The sequence below is a fragment of the Pagrus pagrus genome (genome assembly GCF_965226575.1).
Source record: "Pagrus pagrus genome assembly, chromosome: 13".
Lineage (NCBI taxonomy): Eukaryota > Metazoa > Chordata > Actinopteri > Spariformes > Sparidae > Pagrus > Pagrus pagrus.
The window spans coordinates 29878591-29897197 of NC_140197.1; the positions used below are offsets into that span (position 1 = coordinate 29878591).

The 18607-nt window shown below is 41.8% G+C and overlaps 1 protein-coding gene across 2 annotated transcripts; it reads right to left on the reverse strand.

Moving 5' to 3' along the window:
- Positions 1-23: 23 nt before the first annotated feature.
- crlf3 (cytokine receptor-like factor 3) lies at positions 24-18422 on the reverse strand. 2 transcript variants are annotated; one of them, XM_084371978.1, is made up of 9 exons: positions 18336-18422; positions 11746-11873; positions 6656-6863; positions 6366-6453; positions 5929-6106; positions 5612-5840; positions 4302-4440; positions 4068-4180; positions 24-3289 (listed from the first exon to the last, which is right to left on the reverse strand). In XM_084371978.1, exons 2-9 carry the CDS (start codon positions 11860-11862, stop codon positions 3024-3026), a joined length of 1338 nt encoding a protein of 445 aa, XP_084228104.1. In that variant the 5' UTR covers positions 11863-11873; positions 18336-18422; the 3' UTR covers positions 24-3023. The 2 variants fall into 2 exon arrangements, with proteins under 2 accessions (XP_084228104.1, XP_084228103.1); XM_084371977.1 differs by lacking the exon at positions 18336-18422 and adding an exon at positions 13966-14190.
- Between the last annotated feature and the right edge of the window lie 185 nt (positions 18423-18607).

Genomic DNA, 18607 nt, shown 5'->3' on the forward strand with positions numbered 1-18607 from the left:
TCAATAACTCGGTAGAGAAGTGATCAGTTTACATAATATGACCTTTATTGAACAAAATATGAAGGATGACAGCAGTGAGAACAATGCAATGCAAATGTTTGACCAGCAGGTGTCACTGTTTCGACTGTCCAACACACCTCGGTGTGTCTCAGTCGCTGGTTTCTCTCCTTCGGGCAGGAAGAAGATAAACTGAGGTTGTGTTCACTGGTTTCAGGAAATCTGTACCATCATCTGGACGCACCCAGAGTTCAACTGTCCTCCACAAAGAGACAACACTGACGTCAGATCAGCCGAAAAAACAAGGAAACGTCTCTGAAGAACGTGGGTTAGAAGAAGTTGAAAAAGAGCTGCGCTCCCCAAAAAAGTTTCTCCTGTATCATTGACGTGTAACAAGTCAGGGGTCAGTGAATGTGTCCCATCACCTCTTCCTATGTTATCAACACTCCACTGTGAGTGCAGGAGGTTTCATCCAAACAAAAATCAGAGGAAATGTTAAGACGACATCGTTGTTACAGGCTTCACTCCGACAGACAGGTCAAAAAAATAAAGAATAAAACGGACAGCAGACAAATACATTCGTGAAAATGAAGACTAGATGGATTCTTGGAAACTGGAATGAGTTTATAGGTGTAATTAGTCAATTTAAAGATAATTAAAACAGTAATTAGTTGTAGCTGGAGCTGCAACGATTATTTTGAGAATTGATGAATAGTTTAAGTCAACGTTCAGGCAAAAAAGTTAAACATCTGGGCTTCTGGCTTTTTATCGACTGAACTAATCATGAAACTAATCAGCAGATTAATGACAATAATCGTTAATCCTCAATATTAGTTTTAGACCAAAGATGCCTTGTTTTTCTGTTGTTTTCAGGTCAAACTATATATTTTTTTTATCCTCACCACCACAGAAGAAGAAGTCGGCTCACTCTAATTAACAGCATGAACAGCAGAACTGAGTCAGACTGTGTAAACTGGACCGACAGTCACATTTATCAATAACCAGCACTCACACATGAAGCCAACACCCTCCCACTGAGACAACATCAGGTTTTGTAAATACTGTTCGGATTGTCGATGCAAAAAGCTAAAATGATTAAAAGTAACAGTTTGGCCGAGAACAAAAAAACTACTGAACAGTTCTTCACGGAGACAAAACAGCTTTAGTTTCCTCAAAAGCTTCGTTTGACATTCAGAGAAAATAACTTGACTGAATCCTCAAGCTCACGATAAATGCTGCTCAGATTTAGTTTTAAAACTCAAAACAATGATTCAATAGTGACGTGATCTCAACATGTGTCTTCATCTCAGGAGAAACGGCCTCTGTCCTTTTTCATTTAGTCATGGAGTCGTTCGTCTCAGCGTCTCAGACGAGAGCAGGACGTGATTGAGATCTGGGTAACAGTATTAAAAAAATTCAAAAAATGTAAAGTAGCAATTGCAATAAAACACTTAATGTTGAGATAATGACAAACTAGAGTCACTTCAGTTAAATCTAAATCAGGTAAAGCTGAGCTACAGCTGAGGCTCCGACAGTTTCCAACAGTACGAAGCCGTAAAAACAAAATATTATCAGGAAAAATAAGAGGAACAAAAGCGCAAACGTGACCCTTCAACGCAGACACTGTGCAAAGTGTCTTTGTGACATTTTTCGGCATTTCTGATGTTGCCTCACATTATCGTTCTGGCTTCAACTGAGCTCCAAGTCCTCTGAATTCACCCCAGAACTCAGACAGACAGACAGACAGACACACTCAGGCTGGTTTGTATTTTTCGGTGAACTGTCCCTTTTAAATGAACAAGTTTAGAAGGCATACACAAATACACGATGATGTGCGACTTTCACAGTGATGTTTTCATTAAGATAAAAATAAAAAAACGTGATAAAGCAGCAGCAGATTGTAACGTGTCTGTCTTTGCTCTCCTGCTGCTGCCGAAAAACGTAACTCATCTATTATTTCGCGGCCTCCGAGGAACAGCGTGTCCCGACAGGCTCGTCGCTACGGCTAAATTAAGACGATGCATAGTCAAACAGCCAAGTTTAAAAAAAATGTAAAAAGCTGTAAACAACCGGCCGACCTCGTCAGACGGCCCGAGAATCAAAACTAAAAGCCCAGAAGCTCCAGTGTGGCTCCATGAAGACTGAAGAAGAGCCGGATCATTGTTGGATAATTCGGTTTGTGAGACTGTTGGTCCACACTGACAGGAGTTTATGTAACGTCTGGAATAATCGGGAGCGATCACATTTCCTCCCAGACAGTCGGTACGTTCACATGCACTCGAGAAAATAATTAGTTCAGAGAAATTAGTTTAGAGAAAAAGTCAAAAAATGCTAAAAGGGGTTTTTCTTGTGTTTGTGGAGGAACAGTGAGATAATTTAATACAAGTTAAACAGCAGAGATTCATACTTGCATCATGATGAAGACGATGACGCACTGAATCTGCGCCGCTCGAGCCAAAGCAGCAGAATTTAAACTGATAAACGCAGCAGATCTGCGGTCAGAGCTGACGAGGTAAAGATTTGTCTGTAATCTTCAAAAATCTGTTCCCTGCTCCAGAGATATCCATGAACTTCAGTTTGAACTTGTTTCATCTGTTTTCCCGAACAGGAATGAAACCTGCTCGTGATGAAGCTGCAGCCGTCTGCTGCGTTTGACTAAACTTTACTTCTAACGTGGCTGCTGACTGTTTTACAGGACATGTCGGCCAATTTTGTCCCATTTCTCAGAAATTTTTGAATGTCTGGAAAGTTTCCAGGTTTTCCAGATTGCACAGGTGACTTTGAAGAGTTACAGACAAATATTGTGCAGCTGCTGATGTAGAAAAACAAAACGTTATCGGGAAGTTGACGGTTGAAATTCTGGGGAGAAATTACTGATCTTTCCTTTTTGTCCAGACGTGTCAGCCTGTCAGTGGCTCAGCTGTGAGAGGAAAATACCAAAAACAGAGGTGGAGATATCGGAGCTGGTGTGACGAGCTCTTGAACTCCAGCAGATTAAAAAACGATCCGTCTTTGCGATCGAGCTTTTAATACACGAGCACCTTCCAGCCGGAGTGGACGAACGAGCAGCCGAAGAAGAGGCAGTCCACTGCCTGGTCCACCAGCCAGTCGAACACCACCTCCCGGTTCCCTGAGCCGATGGTCACCCGCAGCTTGAAGTTGCCGCCCTCGCTCAGGTTGTTGTTGCTGATGGGGAACAGGTTCACCACCTCCATGTCGAAGGTGACGGCGGAGCCCAACATGATGGCAGGAAGCTGGTTGGTCATCTCTTTGCCGTTGACGAATACGGCACCTGAACATCCATACACAACCACAACATCAGTTCAGGGTGTAAACGACTCAGATCATTTCATTGAAAACACTTTATCATTTAAAATATTTCCTTTTTAATAAAACAGTCTCTTAAATTCCCTCAATCTGTCATAACAACAGTTTTTATATTCTCCTTTCTTGAATGATGAACACTGACAACCACCACCCGGTGTACAGAGTTATTTCCTCTCACACAGGCGTAGAAACGTAAAGCTCGCCGGCCGTCAGCCGTCGTCTTTGCGATGGGACACGGCGGCTTGAGGCGATGCAACAGCCTTTGTTTCAGCTAGTTCTTTGAGTTTAGTTCGATGTGTCGGGGCTCTATTTCGTTTTTCCATCTGCCGGCCTGGCTCTACTCAGTTTGACTCGGCGCGGCAGGGATTTGCATTTCCACCAAAGCTGGACTACCTGCTTGAAGGTGTGTCTTAAACCAATGACGCGCTTGTCTTGAGTACTTTTGAAACAGCTGAGAGTGAACACGATGAAACAGTAAAACGCAGCAGATGTTTGAAAGAACAAACAGGACGAGAGAAACTAAAGAGATTCAGTTAGAAGATACAAAAGCACTGAGAGCTGAACACACTGACTTTAAAATAAAAAGTCTCTCAGGTTCCTGCACAGACAGGAGTTCAGTATCGATCTTAGGGGAGACGGTGTTTGTTACGGGTTGACTGCAGTCGGGAGACGTCTCTGTTTGGCCCTAGCTGGTGGAAAAACGCCATTAAAGACAAAAAATGATGCCGTTTGCGTCGACGTACCGTTGGTGGAAATGCAGACGGACTGGTCTCTCTGAAGTGACTCCGCCCCCCTCTGGCTGTCGACACACACGCCCAGACTGTCCCTCCGATCCATCTGACTCGTTGCAGAGATCCTGAACACGAAATATGAGACAAAAACATTGGTTAGATTTACAAATAACTTCCAGTCCAACAATAAATCTATAGCTATAAAAATACATCGATCTGTGAGCATCAGAGTTTGTGTGTGCGTACTTGAAGGTCAGCGTCTGGCCACAGAAGTACGTGGGTGCGTTGGAGTAAATGACGGGGCAGCGCGACTGGGAGGAGTCGTTACGCAAAGCGATGTTCCTCCTGCTGCTCAGGATGTAGCCCTCAGTGCCCGGACACCACTCTGCATGATGAGACAACACACACACACACACACACACACACACACACACACACACACACACACACACACACACACACACACACACACACACACACACACACACACACACACACACACACACACACATTAACAAATGGAGAGTCAGGGAGGGATTATTGTTAGAATCTCTTAAAGGTTCTGGGAATGGATGAGTCGGGTCTGGTGGTGCCGACTCTCTGTCTGTATTTGTGCCACAATTAAAGATTTTAGAGTTGCTTGTATGAGTTCAATCTCCTTTGAGTTACAGTTTGTCAATTTACCCCCACAATGACATTCAGGGGAAAAAGAATAAAAGAAAGACATAAAAAAAAGCAATAAAACTGTGGGTGGAGGAGTCCTCGCCGAAGAGGATGTTTTAGGTTTTGCAATTTCCCATCATTGTATTACATTATAATAACCTGTAGACAGTAGATAAACATAATTATCATTAATAATACAACTTGCTAGTCCACTGAGGATCATTAGACCTGAGAAAAGTCATTTAGTAAAGTTAAGTTCGGTTTAGGTGGTGCCCAAAATGGCTCAGGTGCCGCGCCTTCATCTTATAATCGTCGGGAACTCCCTTTAATAATTCAGGTACAGTGGCTGGGATGGGTCAATCCAGGGGATGATGTGATTACAGTGTTTTTTGGCAGTATCGACCGTGAGGAATTGTGATGCATTGACGTGCAAATATGCCTCAGACGGGCGTTTCCCTTCAGTTTAGAGTTCAGAAAACATCCGTCACTTTTATTATTCTGGTGTGTTAAAACACGTGTGCGTGTGTGCGTGTGTGCGTTCATGAATTCATGCTGCAGTGGATTTATTCTGTAATTTTTCAAAGCTGTGATCAACACAAACCAAATTTATTTCACTTTCATTGTATTCCATGAGTCACATAAGGCAGAGAGACTTTGATGATAGTCAGTTTGTTAGTTTTATAAAATGTGGATCAGCGTTTCCCCAAGAAGACGTCTTGTTTGGTCCACAACACAAAGATATTCAGTTTACTGCCTCAGAGGAGGAGAGAAACCAGAAAATATTCACATTTAAGAAGCTGAAATCGGAGAATTTTGACTGAATATCTCAAAACGATTAATCGGTTATCAAAATAACTGATGAGTGACTGATTGAAGCTGACAGCTCCACCCACCGTGCGGTGCGAGGGTGGTGTATCCTGTCTGCGGGACGCTCCAGGGGCTCCACTCGGTGCGACCCTCCCCGCGGGCGCAGACCCTGAACAGGTAATCAGTGTGAGGGTCCAGGTGGAGAACCAGGAACTCAGAGTCCCGACCGATGTAGGCGTCCTCGTACTGGCTCCCCCCGCTGCCAGACCGCCGGTACTGCAGCCGATAATCTGCCGCTGCGTAGTCCTCATCCACCTGAAGCACACACAGAATATTTACACAGCTGTTGAACATGTTTAATACATGCAAGTAAGTTGTTTTATTCCACGCCCCCTGTTCTGACCTTACACCAGCGGACCAGGATGCCGCCCGGTCTCTCCTGCAGCTCTTCGATCTGGACGGGCGGGTGTGAGGAGACGGAGCCGTGGCGGGACACCCGGTCCCTCAGGAGACCCAGGAGGGAGTCGTCCAGCTGGGCTGAAACACTCGGCACGTCCACCAACGCTGGTACCTCTGGAAGACTAGGAAATCACACAGAACCAGTTAGAAAAGATTTCAGGCTGTTAATACAAAACACCACCAAGTACCAGATTACTGTACAGGATAGTTACAGGTGCTGCTGCAACGATACGTCTATAAACTGTCAGAAATCACAAAGAAAAGCAGCAAATCCTCACATTTAAGAAGCTGAAACCGACAAATGTTTGACATTTAACAGATAATTTGTGTTTTTGCTCGACATTGAAACATCTGCAGTCATACCAAGTGTCTCCGTCCTACCTGTCCAGCTGGATGTGCATGGCCTTCTTGGTGAAACTACCCAGTTTGTCCTCCTTCTCCCCGAGGCCACACCGCAGAGCTGCTTCCCCTGGACACACAGAGACAGAGGATGTGAGAATGAATACATGCATGACTTTCTGGTCTAGTTGTTAAGAAGATACATTTCTTAATTAATTGATTGTTTAGTCCAAAAAAATGACAAAAATTGCCAATGTGACATTGACTCATGTAGAAAACAAGCTCCTTCCTGAAAACACAAATAAAAAAATGTTTTACAGATATAAACCGACCCTCTCTCAGCAGCTCGTCGGCCTGGCCCACCCCGTGCTCGATGAGACTCTGGCAGTCATCGAGCGGTTTGACGCTGTCCGCCTCGATGGCGTCCACCTCAGCCAGCAGAGAGGCCAATCGCTCCGTCAGCAACCGACTTGCTGCCGCCTGCAGCTCCGCAAAGTGCCGCCGGAGAGCCTCGCGGGCCTGACCCGAGCTGCCACGCACCTGAAGAGCACAGACGAAAGGAAGAAGGTGAAACTGCTGGACAGATTATAGTTGAGTTGGTACAGATGTCACAATGTCATGATACTTTATATTTGGACATTTTCAGCATTTGGAAAGTAGGCCTTAAAAATACGTCTCGAGTGTCAGATCTCACTTCCCCACTCTATATGCAAATACACACACATCACTGGGACACACACAATGCTTTTTGCACAAAGAAAGAAAGAAGTTTGTCGAATTAACAAGAAAGCTCAAGTAGTTAAGAATTTGTCAAAGACAGCATTTCACAGTGTTCATAAAGTTTGTTCTAATTCAATAACTCACTAAATTGAGAGTTTTTTTAAGGGAGTCTGGTGACTTTCTCTAAGAAGTAGCCTATATTGGTTACAGATTACTGTACTTGCAAAATCTGACATGTTTAGCATCAATAACATGTTGTCTTCTTTCATAAATTGAGTGTAAATGGTGAAATCAGCTGCTAAATGTTGGCAGGTAAGACTTTAGCACTTTAGACACAGAAGCAGACAGGCTGGTTCACTTTTTACTTTTTACAAGGAAACAAACAACTTCATGTTTTGCATTTAATGCCGAATTTACAAGAAGGCACCAATGATTTCGAGTTTATCATAGCCATTGCAAAAAATGTTTTTTAAGCTTCTCCTCAAGCAAAAACTCTCAAAATTGTGCAATTTGTTAAGGGAGTCTGGTGAAATTACTAACTCAAAGATTAGATCAGTTCCTGTCGGTGGCTTGGTTCCTTCTGAAGACGTTTAATCTTTATAAACACCTCACAAATATATTTGGGGCGATGCAGTTTTATGGCACAGAAGAAGAAGATATATCAGGTTGTGATACGCAGGTACTGTAGTACTACTACTACTACAACAACAAGCACAAACTGCCCTCAAAGTAGCTTGTCAGGAAGCTTGCTGATTTGTCATCAGCGTCGAGGTCTTGTTTCAGTTCCTCTTTACAGAACACACTTTTATATGCACACACACACGCTCATGCACACACTCATGCACACACACAGGTCCCTGCATTTCACAATGAGTATACAAAGAGAGTGATGGAGAGATAGCAGGAAACGGAAGCTGATTGACGGCTGCTGTACTGATAAAACAGGGACAGTATGATGATGAGAATGGAAACACACACACGCATACACACACACACACACACACACACACCATTTGCCAGGATACACACTGGACATTTTCCACTGGAGGCGACACATCACTTCCTGGCGACTATCAGCACGACACAGACGACCGATGATCAATATTTTGGCGTCGGGGAAAAATTATAGTCAAACTAAAAATATGAGCGAACAGGGAGGAGCTGATCTGACATGAGGCCAAACAGACGCAGACAAAGAGGTTTCACAAATGTTTGGATGACTCCTCTTACAGGGACGAGATGCTGCAGCGATAGCATTGTCTGAGTTTCCCAACACACACACTTAGCATCTCCTCCGTGTGTGTGTGTGCGTGTGTGTGTGTGTGTGTGTGTAATGCTTCCTGGACTCCTTTAATCTGCTGGTGAGCCATCCTTACTGTGGGAAAGACTCGATCCAAGATAATGTACGATGGAGCAGCTGGGATTGGGTGGAGGGAGTGTCAGGCACACAAACACAAAACATCGTGTGCATGTGTGAGAGAGACTTTTGGCCTAATTTAGAGAATCTAGTCTCTTTACAAAATCAATAAAAAGTCAATTTTAGTGGCTGCAGATTGTTAAAGTAGGACAGCATCATAAAATACTTGTTAAGGCGACAGTTTGTAGTCTTACTGGCGGGTTAAAGGTCACTACACCCTGAGAAGAAATGACATTTCTTCAGTTTTTGTACAAATTAAACAAACAAGATAAACTGTACTAACGTCTGAGCTTTAGCGGTGCTGGTTGGTGGATTTTATTACCCTCAGATCAAGCCAGGCTAGATGTGCTCCTCTGTTTACACTCTTTATGCTAAGCTAAGCTGCTGGGTAAAGTTTCACATACAGATAAAAGAGTCATATCTATATTCTGATATGACTCAGAAAATCAACCGCTGACAAAACCTAAAAGTAGCAGAGAAAGCTAAAATACTACAAACAAAATAAAGAATAAAACCTTCATTCAAATTTGGTTTTGCAACAATATAAATGCTGAAGTTGATTTGTAAAGTATGTGTTCGACAGTGGAGTCATCTGATCATGACTCAGCAGTGAATATGTCTGGGAGGAAGAGAGGATGATCAGTTTATGACTAATTTATCTTTTCCCTTTGGACATTTACTCTCTCTCTGGATCCTCTCACTTTTCTTCTTTTACATGCTCGCTGTGTGTCAGCAAACAACAACAACCAAGACTTCATCACCACTGTGGAAACTGGTCTAGGACCAGTTCAGTGGTTTAAGCAGTGGATCCAAAAATGTGGTCCAGGGGTCTCCAGACAATTAAGTTATAAATTCATTTCAGAGTTACATGAGAAGAATCTTAAATTCAGGCCACAGCTGAATGTAGTTTCAAGTTGAGGACCGGTGGGATGAAAAGTCTGGGCACCGAGGTTTAAAAGGCTTCTGTCTGTCAGTGGCAGTAAAAACAGAAATTTATCTGGATAAGGACCGAATATTAATGCATTTTAAATAAGCTGAGACAGGAGGATGCTTTGTAATTGTAGCTGATGATGTGGCTGGGCCCTGCAAAATCTTTAGTTTAGTTTAAACGTTATTATTTTAAATAAAAAGACAATAAGTTTTTGGCTGCATCCAAATGTCCAGACTTCACCGAGCTTTTCTGATTTAAATACCCACAATTTATTGAAATACGGACGTGACATCGTAGAACTTATTATGAATGTGTAAAATAATTATTTTAATGTTACTTGAATCATGTTGGCTAGAAATGATATTCACTCGCAGACTTGGCATGATGACAGTGAACACGTCGTGGTACCCTCAGTCTGCAAGTCCAGAGGGTGGAAATTTGGGAAATTCAGGCTTTGATTGTGCTACGGCGATATGACAAAGCTTTCCTTTAATTACCAGTCACTTGAAATGAGATTTCTACTAAAGAAACAACACTTCTCCATAAAAACTCCTCTAAAACAAAAGTCTAACACTGGAATAATCGTGGATATAGCTTCATTCTGCCTCCAGGACGAAACCACATTGTTTTTGGCTGGAGAACATAAATGCCTGCATACAAATATATATATAAACATCTGGATGTCAGAAACGGATCCGAGCTGAGACTCAAGACTCAACAGGACTCAGTTCATCAGGACGAACTCTACCCTCTCAGACTTTGCTCAGGCTTTGTCAGTTTTCAGCTGTACGTTGAGTCGAGTCAGCGTCCCGCAGACCAGAGAGCGGCCTGTTCAACTTCTTTTATTGAAGGGTCAGATTTGAAAAAAGTGAAGTGCCAAGGGGCTTTTGCATTCCCTACAGTATGTCTGACCTGTGAAGCTCGTATTTCAAACGTGTTTAGATGACGCTTTTTTTTTCTCTGCTTCTCTTATTAGTTTTACAGGTACAGGGAAAAAACACTGCACATTTTAATCTTAAAGGTAAGTTGTCAGTTTGATTCTTGTAAGTTCCCTCTGCTTTTAAAAAACAGTAGGGATTCACAATATGGATTTTTTCAACCAAGCAGTACTGATAATAATTTCACATTTTTGTATTTTAAAAATTAGTTCCTGAACGTACCCTTGAGGGTAAAAAAAGGCTAAGATGGATGATTCATTATTCATAGCTCCAGTAGGATTAATCATGTTAAAGAGACATTGTCCCTCTTCTCTGAACACTTGTGTAACTGCAACTTACAATCGTGTCGTCTTCTTCTGAACTTGAAAAACAACGTCCACTCCAGCGACGACGTGTGTGGCTCTTGTCTACATTGCGTGGCTCTACAAGAGGTGCAGCAGCTCTACGTCATGAACGCGACAACAGCATTGTTGTCCTTCTTGTTCTTCTATGTGTTTATTGGCAGCTGGCAAATCATCTTCAAAAGGTGCATACCGTGCTTATCAGCTGTAATTTCATTATTACGAAATATATCGTGCATCCGTACCTAGAGGTACGTTGTCAGTTTTTCCCTAGGCCAATTAGTCTGCTAACAAAATGATTAAAGGGCCAGAATGAGGCTATTAAAGGGCTGCATGTGGCCCACGGGTCGCCAGCTGAATAAGTCTGCCATAGAGCATGCTAACAGTCAGCATATTGACACAACGGCTCAAAACCATTAGATCTTCACACCCTGATGTTTAGTGGAACAGATATGTTAAGATCCTACAGTTAGCATATCATCTAGCACCACGTGTATAACCAATCCACTCAGTAGTGGTCGGGATACTTCACACAGTGTGTTGTACTAATAGACCACAGAATAATAATGTAGAGAACCAAACCTCAAAACTTCCTGTTGCCGACCAAAATGTGCTAACCCCTGTCAAAGTTAGCATCGGTTGTCTGGACAGATCTGTTTGTTTAACCTTTTATCAGATATTTACTGATTTCGACACAGTAAATATTCAGACAGCATCTTGTTTTGGTAAAGTCGCAGAGGTTAAACATCTGAGCTGGAAGTCTGGATTTCTCCCCTCTCGGGCTTTCTGACCGTCCAGTGCGACAGGAAATGGCAGCATTGTTTACTGTGAGCAGCTGGAGGGGTAAATCTAGACAGCAGGAGGAAGGAAGAGATAGCAAAGAGAGACGGAGAGAATATACACTCTCCTGGGATTCAGCTGGATCCGGGGCTAACACACTTCATACTGGCCCGGTCCGGGTGGGTTTATTTGAAATAGAGAGAATGTGTGAGGGTGTAAAACAGACAGTGATGGTGGTCAGGCAGGAAAAACTGTGTGCGAAGTGTGTGTATGAGGCGTGAACAGATGGCGGTACCTGTTTGCGAGCCTGGTTGAGGCCATGCAGGCGCTGCTGCAGCTCACTGCGGTAGTTCTGGGCCGCCTCGATGCTTTCCTTCGCCTCCTGCAGCAACGCGTCCACCTCCACAGACATCCTCCCGCCTCCTGACACACACGAGACACGAGTATTTACAAAACACAACCGAGACGTAGTTTAACCTGAAACCTGATACAAACAAGCTCCCTTACTGAATTTATCTGGACACATCGGAGTGTAAAATGACTGCAGCACTTCCTGAATTATGACTCTAAAGGTTAATTTGCAGAATATTATGATATTGTGGATATTAAATGTCACAACTTCATAATTTTATCTGTTACACATTTGTGAAAAATGTGATAGTTCCCTACAAAAAGATTTTGCCATCGAACACAATCCAGGCAGCGATCGATCAGCCTCAAAATATATTCGGCAAAACAAATAAGTAGTCTGGAATTTAATTTCAACAAGACAGGGATGCAACTTAAATTAATTTTATTGAACCCATATAAATCTGTAATGCGGCTCAATGGAGATAATGCACCACAAGGACAATCAAAATGTACGTACAACACAGTGTGCAGAGCATTTTGAATGGCAGAGGATGTGCAACAACGAGAAAACCACTTCCTACCAGCCAGAAACCAACGTATCAGTCTGTTAACAGCACTACTTTATGACTGACTTCAGCAGCGGCAGCAGCAGCAGCAGTGTGAGATAACACTGACATTTAAATTCAGTTTGGATAAGAACCTGTGATACAACACAAACCTTCCTTACACAAATACAACATAAAATAGGTGAACTCACGATACGATCCTGACTCCAGAATACAGTCAGTGAGACCTGGCTGTTACTGGCAGGTCAGTTCCTGTGACCTTAGATCTGTTATCAGAGATCACTAAAATAATGCTGCCGCTCTGCTCTTTTGGTTATTTTGGCTGCGTGTTAATGATAAAGTCATTCAGTGTGTGAGGCAGCTGATAGCGCAGAACAAAATAACATCAACACGTAGAGTTCATCTGATTTTAAAACAGCAGCTCTGTCAGCTATAATGTCAGCGTTAATGTCACTTGAGACTGTTTCCAACGGCTTTCACTGAAGTAATAAAGCCGCAGACGGCACATTTTTTCATGACGGAAAAACACTAAACAGTCTAATCAAGGGTTGTGATCAGTGTTGGGGTAACGTGTTACAGTAAAATATTACTTTAAGCGGCAACGGAGTAATACAACACGTTACTGATAATATCCACACCAACATGACTATATTAATATCCATGTGTTTAATACAGCTGAGCCTGTAAGTTGTTTGTTCAGCCTCTGTGTGACTGAAATGAGCCTGATAGTGAAGCCTAGTCCTCCGAATGCACTTTAATTTACATTCTTGAATCACATATGCCCATGCCTCCCTTGTTCTGTGGACTAAAATAAAAATAAAAAGAGATTTTTGTCTTGTCATGTCATTATAGGCTACATTACAGAAGGTATAGGTCTGTTGTGTTTCATATGACTGAGCCTACAATTAAACATATTTATTCCTGTCTCTCTATAATACATCAGACTTTGATCCTTTGTCTGCCTGCTCATCCCTGTGTTCAAGGACATTTGTCTGTTTAAAAAATCGAGGCTATTTGATGTCTCACGTTTTCTCTTGTTCAAGTGCAACAAGTAAAGACGCAGTCCTACACACAGGCATGCAATGCACTATAAGTCCTGCCATACATGGACAAAATCATCTACAGAAAATTCATCAAAGGCTACTATTTGTTCAAAGGCAACTGCCTACACAACCTGCTGGTGTTTGTTAGACATTTTGTTTAAACATTTTATAATCTGAACATTACATCACAGATTTTTAGGTGCATGTGCGACCCTGGAGCCCTGATAATAAAATACATTTTAAATGAAATAATTAATAAAAACAAGAAAAAAGAAAAGAAAAAATAAATAAAGCAAAAATAAAACAAAAAAATGTAAAAAAAAAAATAAAAAAAATTACAAAATACAATTAAAAAAGTAAAATAAAAAAAATAATAAATAAAAATACAATTTAAAAAATGTAATAAATAAATAAATAAAATTAAAATAAAATAAAATAAAATCTAGGATGGCAGAAATAAACGTCCTGTTGGAAAATAATGCCACGCTGCTGCATGGGTATCGAATTCTCTCATAAAATCAACGTCCTCCTTCGAGCTGAAAGCGGTGACACAACCTGTCCCCTCTCTGTGGTCGGCAGCGCTTCCTTTACAGCACGAGAAGAGGAAGTCCCCAACAGGCCTCATGCTTCTGTCATATACAGTGCGCACAGTATCATCATCATCCTACACCTTAAATTATTAAATCCATAACCAGTCCGTCAGTCTCGGTGACGTCTTCGCTTGTTTTTTATCCAGAACCTGACGTCCGGCTGCAGATTAATAACCTGACGCACCAGATGGTTTGTTACAAAGAACCATCTGGAAAGGCGCCACTAGAAACCGTTTGGAAAAGGACACGCGCTTTCAAAAAAACCTTGGCAAGTGATTGGACGAACCATCTGTCCATCACCTGTTATAGCGGGCTAACTTTAACCAATCAGATCACCAGTAGGAGAGAGCTGAATCAAACTCTTACCGAAGCCAGTGGAGAGAAGAGTGAAACATCTTTTCCATCAAGATTTATTTACATTTATTCTCCAGTGCTGATATAACTGGTGCTATGGCAGCTGCCAGTCCGAAACAATCAAATGCTGATAATAAATTAATCATTTAACTCATTTATCAAGCAAAACTTTTTTAAACTTGCAGATTTTTCTGCTTTATTTGATTTTACATTGAATACCTGAGTGTTTTAATGTTGGTCGGACAAAAAGAAGCAACCTCAAGACATCAGCTTGGGCTCTGAAAATTTGTGAGCCTTTTCCACTGATTTCAGACATTTTATAGACGAAACGATTGATTGATTAATTGAAAAAACAGCAGCCCTAAACAACAAACTGCTGATGAATTTTGACAGACAGTTGCAGCTTTTCCTTCTCTCCATCCAAACTAAGACCACACAGTAGTAATGATCTTTGGGTGATGAGTCAACTGTAAGACTGCAACTAACAGGTCATAACTAAAACGTCAAACAACGGTAAAAATGCCCTTCAAAACTCCCCAGAGCCCGAGGTGACATCCTCAAACATCTTCTTTTGTTAATCAACAGTCCAAAAGTCCTGAGATATTTAATTTACTGTCATAAATGACTAATAAAAGAAACAAATCCTCATGTTTGAGGAGCAGCAAGTGACTGAAACAATTAGTTTTATAACAATATTGGCAGATTGGTTTGAATTATAGGAATCTGTTGTTTGATTGGCAAAAAATAAATAAATGTGTAGTGGAGTGGAAGAGTAAGTTAGCAGAAAATGGAAATACTCAAGTGAAGTACAAGTACCTCAGAATTGCACTTAACTACAGTACTTGTTACATACCTGCAAATCATATATATATGTTACAACTTTACACTTCTTGACGTTCAATTTTGCTAATTTTATGTTCAGAAAAGATCATGTTCTGGTTTAAAATACACGGTTCTGTCGCCACAAACACAGCTTCAATATGTCCTGATGTCTCGTTGAAAATATCCAGTAGTTTCCCGCTTACACACCACCATCCCCTCAACCTCCCGACATGAAAGGCAGCTTATAAACACGTACTATTCATACAATATGACACATATTGTAAAAATGTTAATAAAATGCGTATGACGTGTCCTGTGGTTTGCAGAAATGTAAAATGCCAACATTTTATTCTGGCGACTGTTCTGAGATCCCACACAAACACAAAGCTAATAAACTGGTGACACGACACCAAACAAAGCTCCAGTATGCATTAATACACACATGAGTGCAAAACAGAAATATGCAGGCATGCACTCGCTCTGACGTAAACAACATGCACACAGACACCCCCGCTCTCCGGCTCCTTTCTTTCACTTAACAAACTTCCCACGCTGGCAGCCTTCAGTCGAGCTATCAACAGCCACCAGCCGACACAGATTTTCTTTTTCGTCCTCTAAAAAGGGCGCTGGCACTCTCTCTCTTTAATCCTGCCGTTTATAATCCCCCCTCTCTCCCTCTCTCTCTCTCCAAAACCGACTAAAGACTCAAGTAGAAGCAGGCACTTAGCCAAGCAAACGTTAAGCTGGTTTACTTAAACACAGAATAAATCTTGTCTATATGAAACGGGTGTGGCCAGAAAAAAAAATCTACCTCGTCTTAATTATGACTCTTTAATTCTTGTACGAGGTAAATCCACAGTCAGGGAGTTGTCAGCAGCGTGTTTTTCAGAGTATTTAGGTCAAACTGTGTAGAATGATGTCCTCCTGTCCTGCTTTCACAGGTCTGTCAGACTGTTTACACTGTCAGAAATATATGATGTGACAAGTCTTGCATGAGGGAAACGCCTAAAAGAAACTTTGTAAGAGGTGAGAAAAGCCATGAATCTGACATCACACCATATTTCAATCGCTGTCAAACCGACGCAGAGGAAACAGACTTGAAACAAGGCTTTCTTCAAAGTCAGGTTAAGATGCGTCTACAAAGCATGCCCGGAGCTTCACAGCAAAACAGCATCGCAGCTTTCTCCTACACAGCTCCATGCAGCTCGTCCAGTGTGATCCTAAAGCTAAAAGCATTAGCGTGCACCCTGTCTGAAGCAGGTGCACAAGCTCAATAACACGTTGACAGTGTAAATAACATCTTTTCAAAGACAGGTAATCTGTGTGGAGAGGATTTTCTGTTGGTTTCGTTTTTTTTTGCTGCAATGCTGTTTTTCTGTGAAGCACCATAAACCAGCGGAAAAACATCCCAACATCTCGTCAAAAATATCCAGTAATGGAGCTGGAAATGTCCTGACATCATGTCAATAATATGCATTTTTGTTGCCACAAATAGGCCTGAAAATGTCCCGCAAAAATGTCTGGTTTTGTTGCCACTAACACAGCAGAAAAAAGTAAAAGGACTCCCTACATCTGTTCTTTTGGTTGTTTTTTAACGTTCAAAGTCCAATAGCTACTTCAGTTGTTTAGGTGAATGCTGTGATGCTGTTTGGCTGGAAAATGTCCCAACATCTCATCAAAAATATCCAGTTTAGTCACCGCAAACGTAGCTGAAAATGTCCTGACATCTTATCAGTAACATGCGGTTTTGTTGCCAAAAACACGGCTGGAAAAGTCCCGACATCTCAGCAAAAATATTCAGTTTTGTCACCACAAACAGGCCTGGAAATGTCCCAGAGTGTCGTCAGTGTTTCTGGTTTTGTTGCCACTAACGCAGCAGAAAAATAAATAAAAGGACTCCATACAGAAGAAGGTCTTCTGGCTCTAGATGATGACTGAATTATCATTTTTGGGTGAACTATTCCTTTAGTATCCATGAATATGACAGCTGGGACTACAAAGTTTATGAGATGCTGTTTTTGGAGCGTTCAACACAAACTGCTTACTCTCATGCTTCTGACTTGACAAAACAACAAAAGGAAAAAGCTAATAATAGAACAAATTACACTTTGTTCTGATGTTGTGAAGCACTTGAACGCCTCGCAGTGTCATAACCCACATTTACAAGCTTCATATTTCAATAAATGTCACCAGAAAGGAGTTTAAAGAGGCTGCATGAGATTCCTCTAAGCGTGCTGCACATGCTCTGACTAACAGGAAAGCTATGAAAGGCACTCAAGTGCAAACCCACGTTATTATTATTAGAGCAGACCACTGACAAGACGAGACAACAGGAGACATCAGACATGTCTCAACTCGCTCACAGCAACTTCCGTATTTTTCAGTTATTTTCATCAAGTTAAACCTCCGCCCAGCATCACTGCAGCTGCCATATATTCTCCCCTTTCAAGCCAAAGCATGCGAAATGCATAATTGCATAATTTAATATGCATATTTCGCATAGTTTCTTGCTAGTATGTCACGAGGAGGCACATAGTCCTGGTAATCTTAACTCATCTTGATGTGTGCAGGGGAAGTGCTCCCGAACTCCGTTAAGAAATCTCGTATTTTTAAGTTGACGCCACAGTCAGCCAAATTAAAATACATCGCAATAACCTGAACAAGAGTTTTCCTAAATATTTAATGCATTTACGTAAATTCGGCGTAGAAATTGTTCAATAAGCAACATCTTTATCCATGAAATGTCAACTCCGAAATAAGGTTGGCGCTGCTCGTCCCGGTGGATTTGGTTTGAAGATGATGATGACAATAACGTACAACTAGCATAAAAAATGGTCAGTATCAGCTGTAAATGAGACTGAAGAGGTGCTGCTGGTGTAGTGGGGAGTCGGTATGGGTGATTCAGAAAAGCTACGAGTCATGAGAGGCAGGTAACGAGACGACATTACCGCACTATACTGGAGTTAGACGTTACTTTCTCTCAATAACGTTACAAGGCAGGAGGAAAGTTGGGGCTAGCTTGTGGCCAAAGACAATGAAACTCGGCTCATGCTTGAGTGAGTAAACACAACCGTCCCTTTAACTACGACAGAAATCAACAGCTAATCGGTTTCATGAACAGTCTCCCTTCTGCGTGTGGAGAGAAGTTTCCAAACATACCTGTTTTAGTGCTTTCTGGTGGCCATTACGTCCTGAAAGTTGTGAATCAGCTCGCAGCCGCCGCCGCTAGATCTGCCCAAGTTTTGCTCAAGTCCAAAAATGACACTTCCGAGGCTTTGGGCGTATCAGCCAATCACAGACAAGGTGGTTTTGATTGACAAGAAAATGAGCCAATCGGATCGAGATATGTTCAGTCGTCCCCTCCCTAATTAAAAGACCCTTCAGATCAAATAAATTCATGTGTAATCTGGATTTATGTTTAATTCATAAAA

What these genes read in the sequence shown, in the direction of transcription:
- crlf3 (XM_084371977.1), bottom strand. Translation starts at nt 14,035, where the DNA reads ATGAGGCCTGTTGGGGACTTCCTCTTCTCGTGCTGTAAAGGAAGCGCT. An exon ending in TCCTGGTCCGCTGGTGTAAG is followed by an intron (nt 5,841 to 5,928) that starts GTCAGAACAGGG and finishes TGTGTGCTTCAG; the next exon opens with GTGGATGAGGACTACGCAGC. An exon ending in CACCACCCTCGCACCGCACG is followed by an intron (nt 4,441 to 5,611) that starts GTGGGTGGAGCT and finishes CTCATCATGCAG; the next exon opens with AGTGGTGTCCGGGCACTGAG.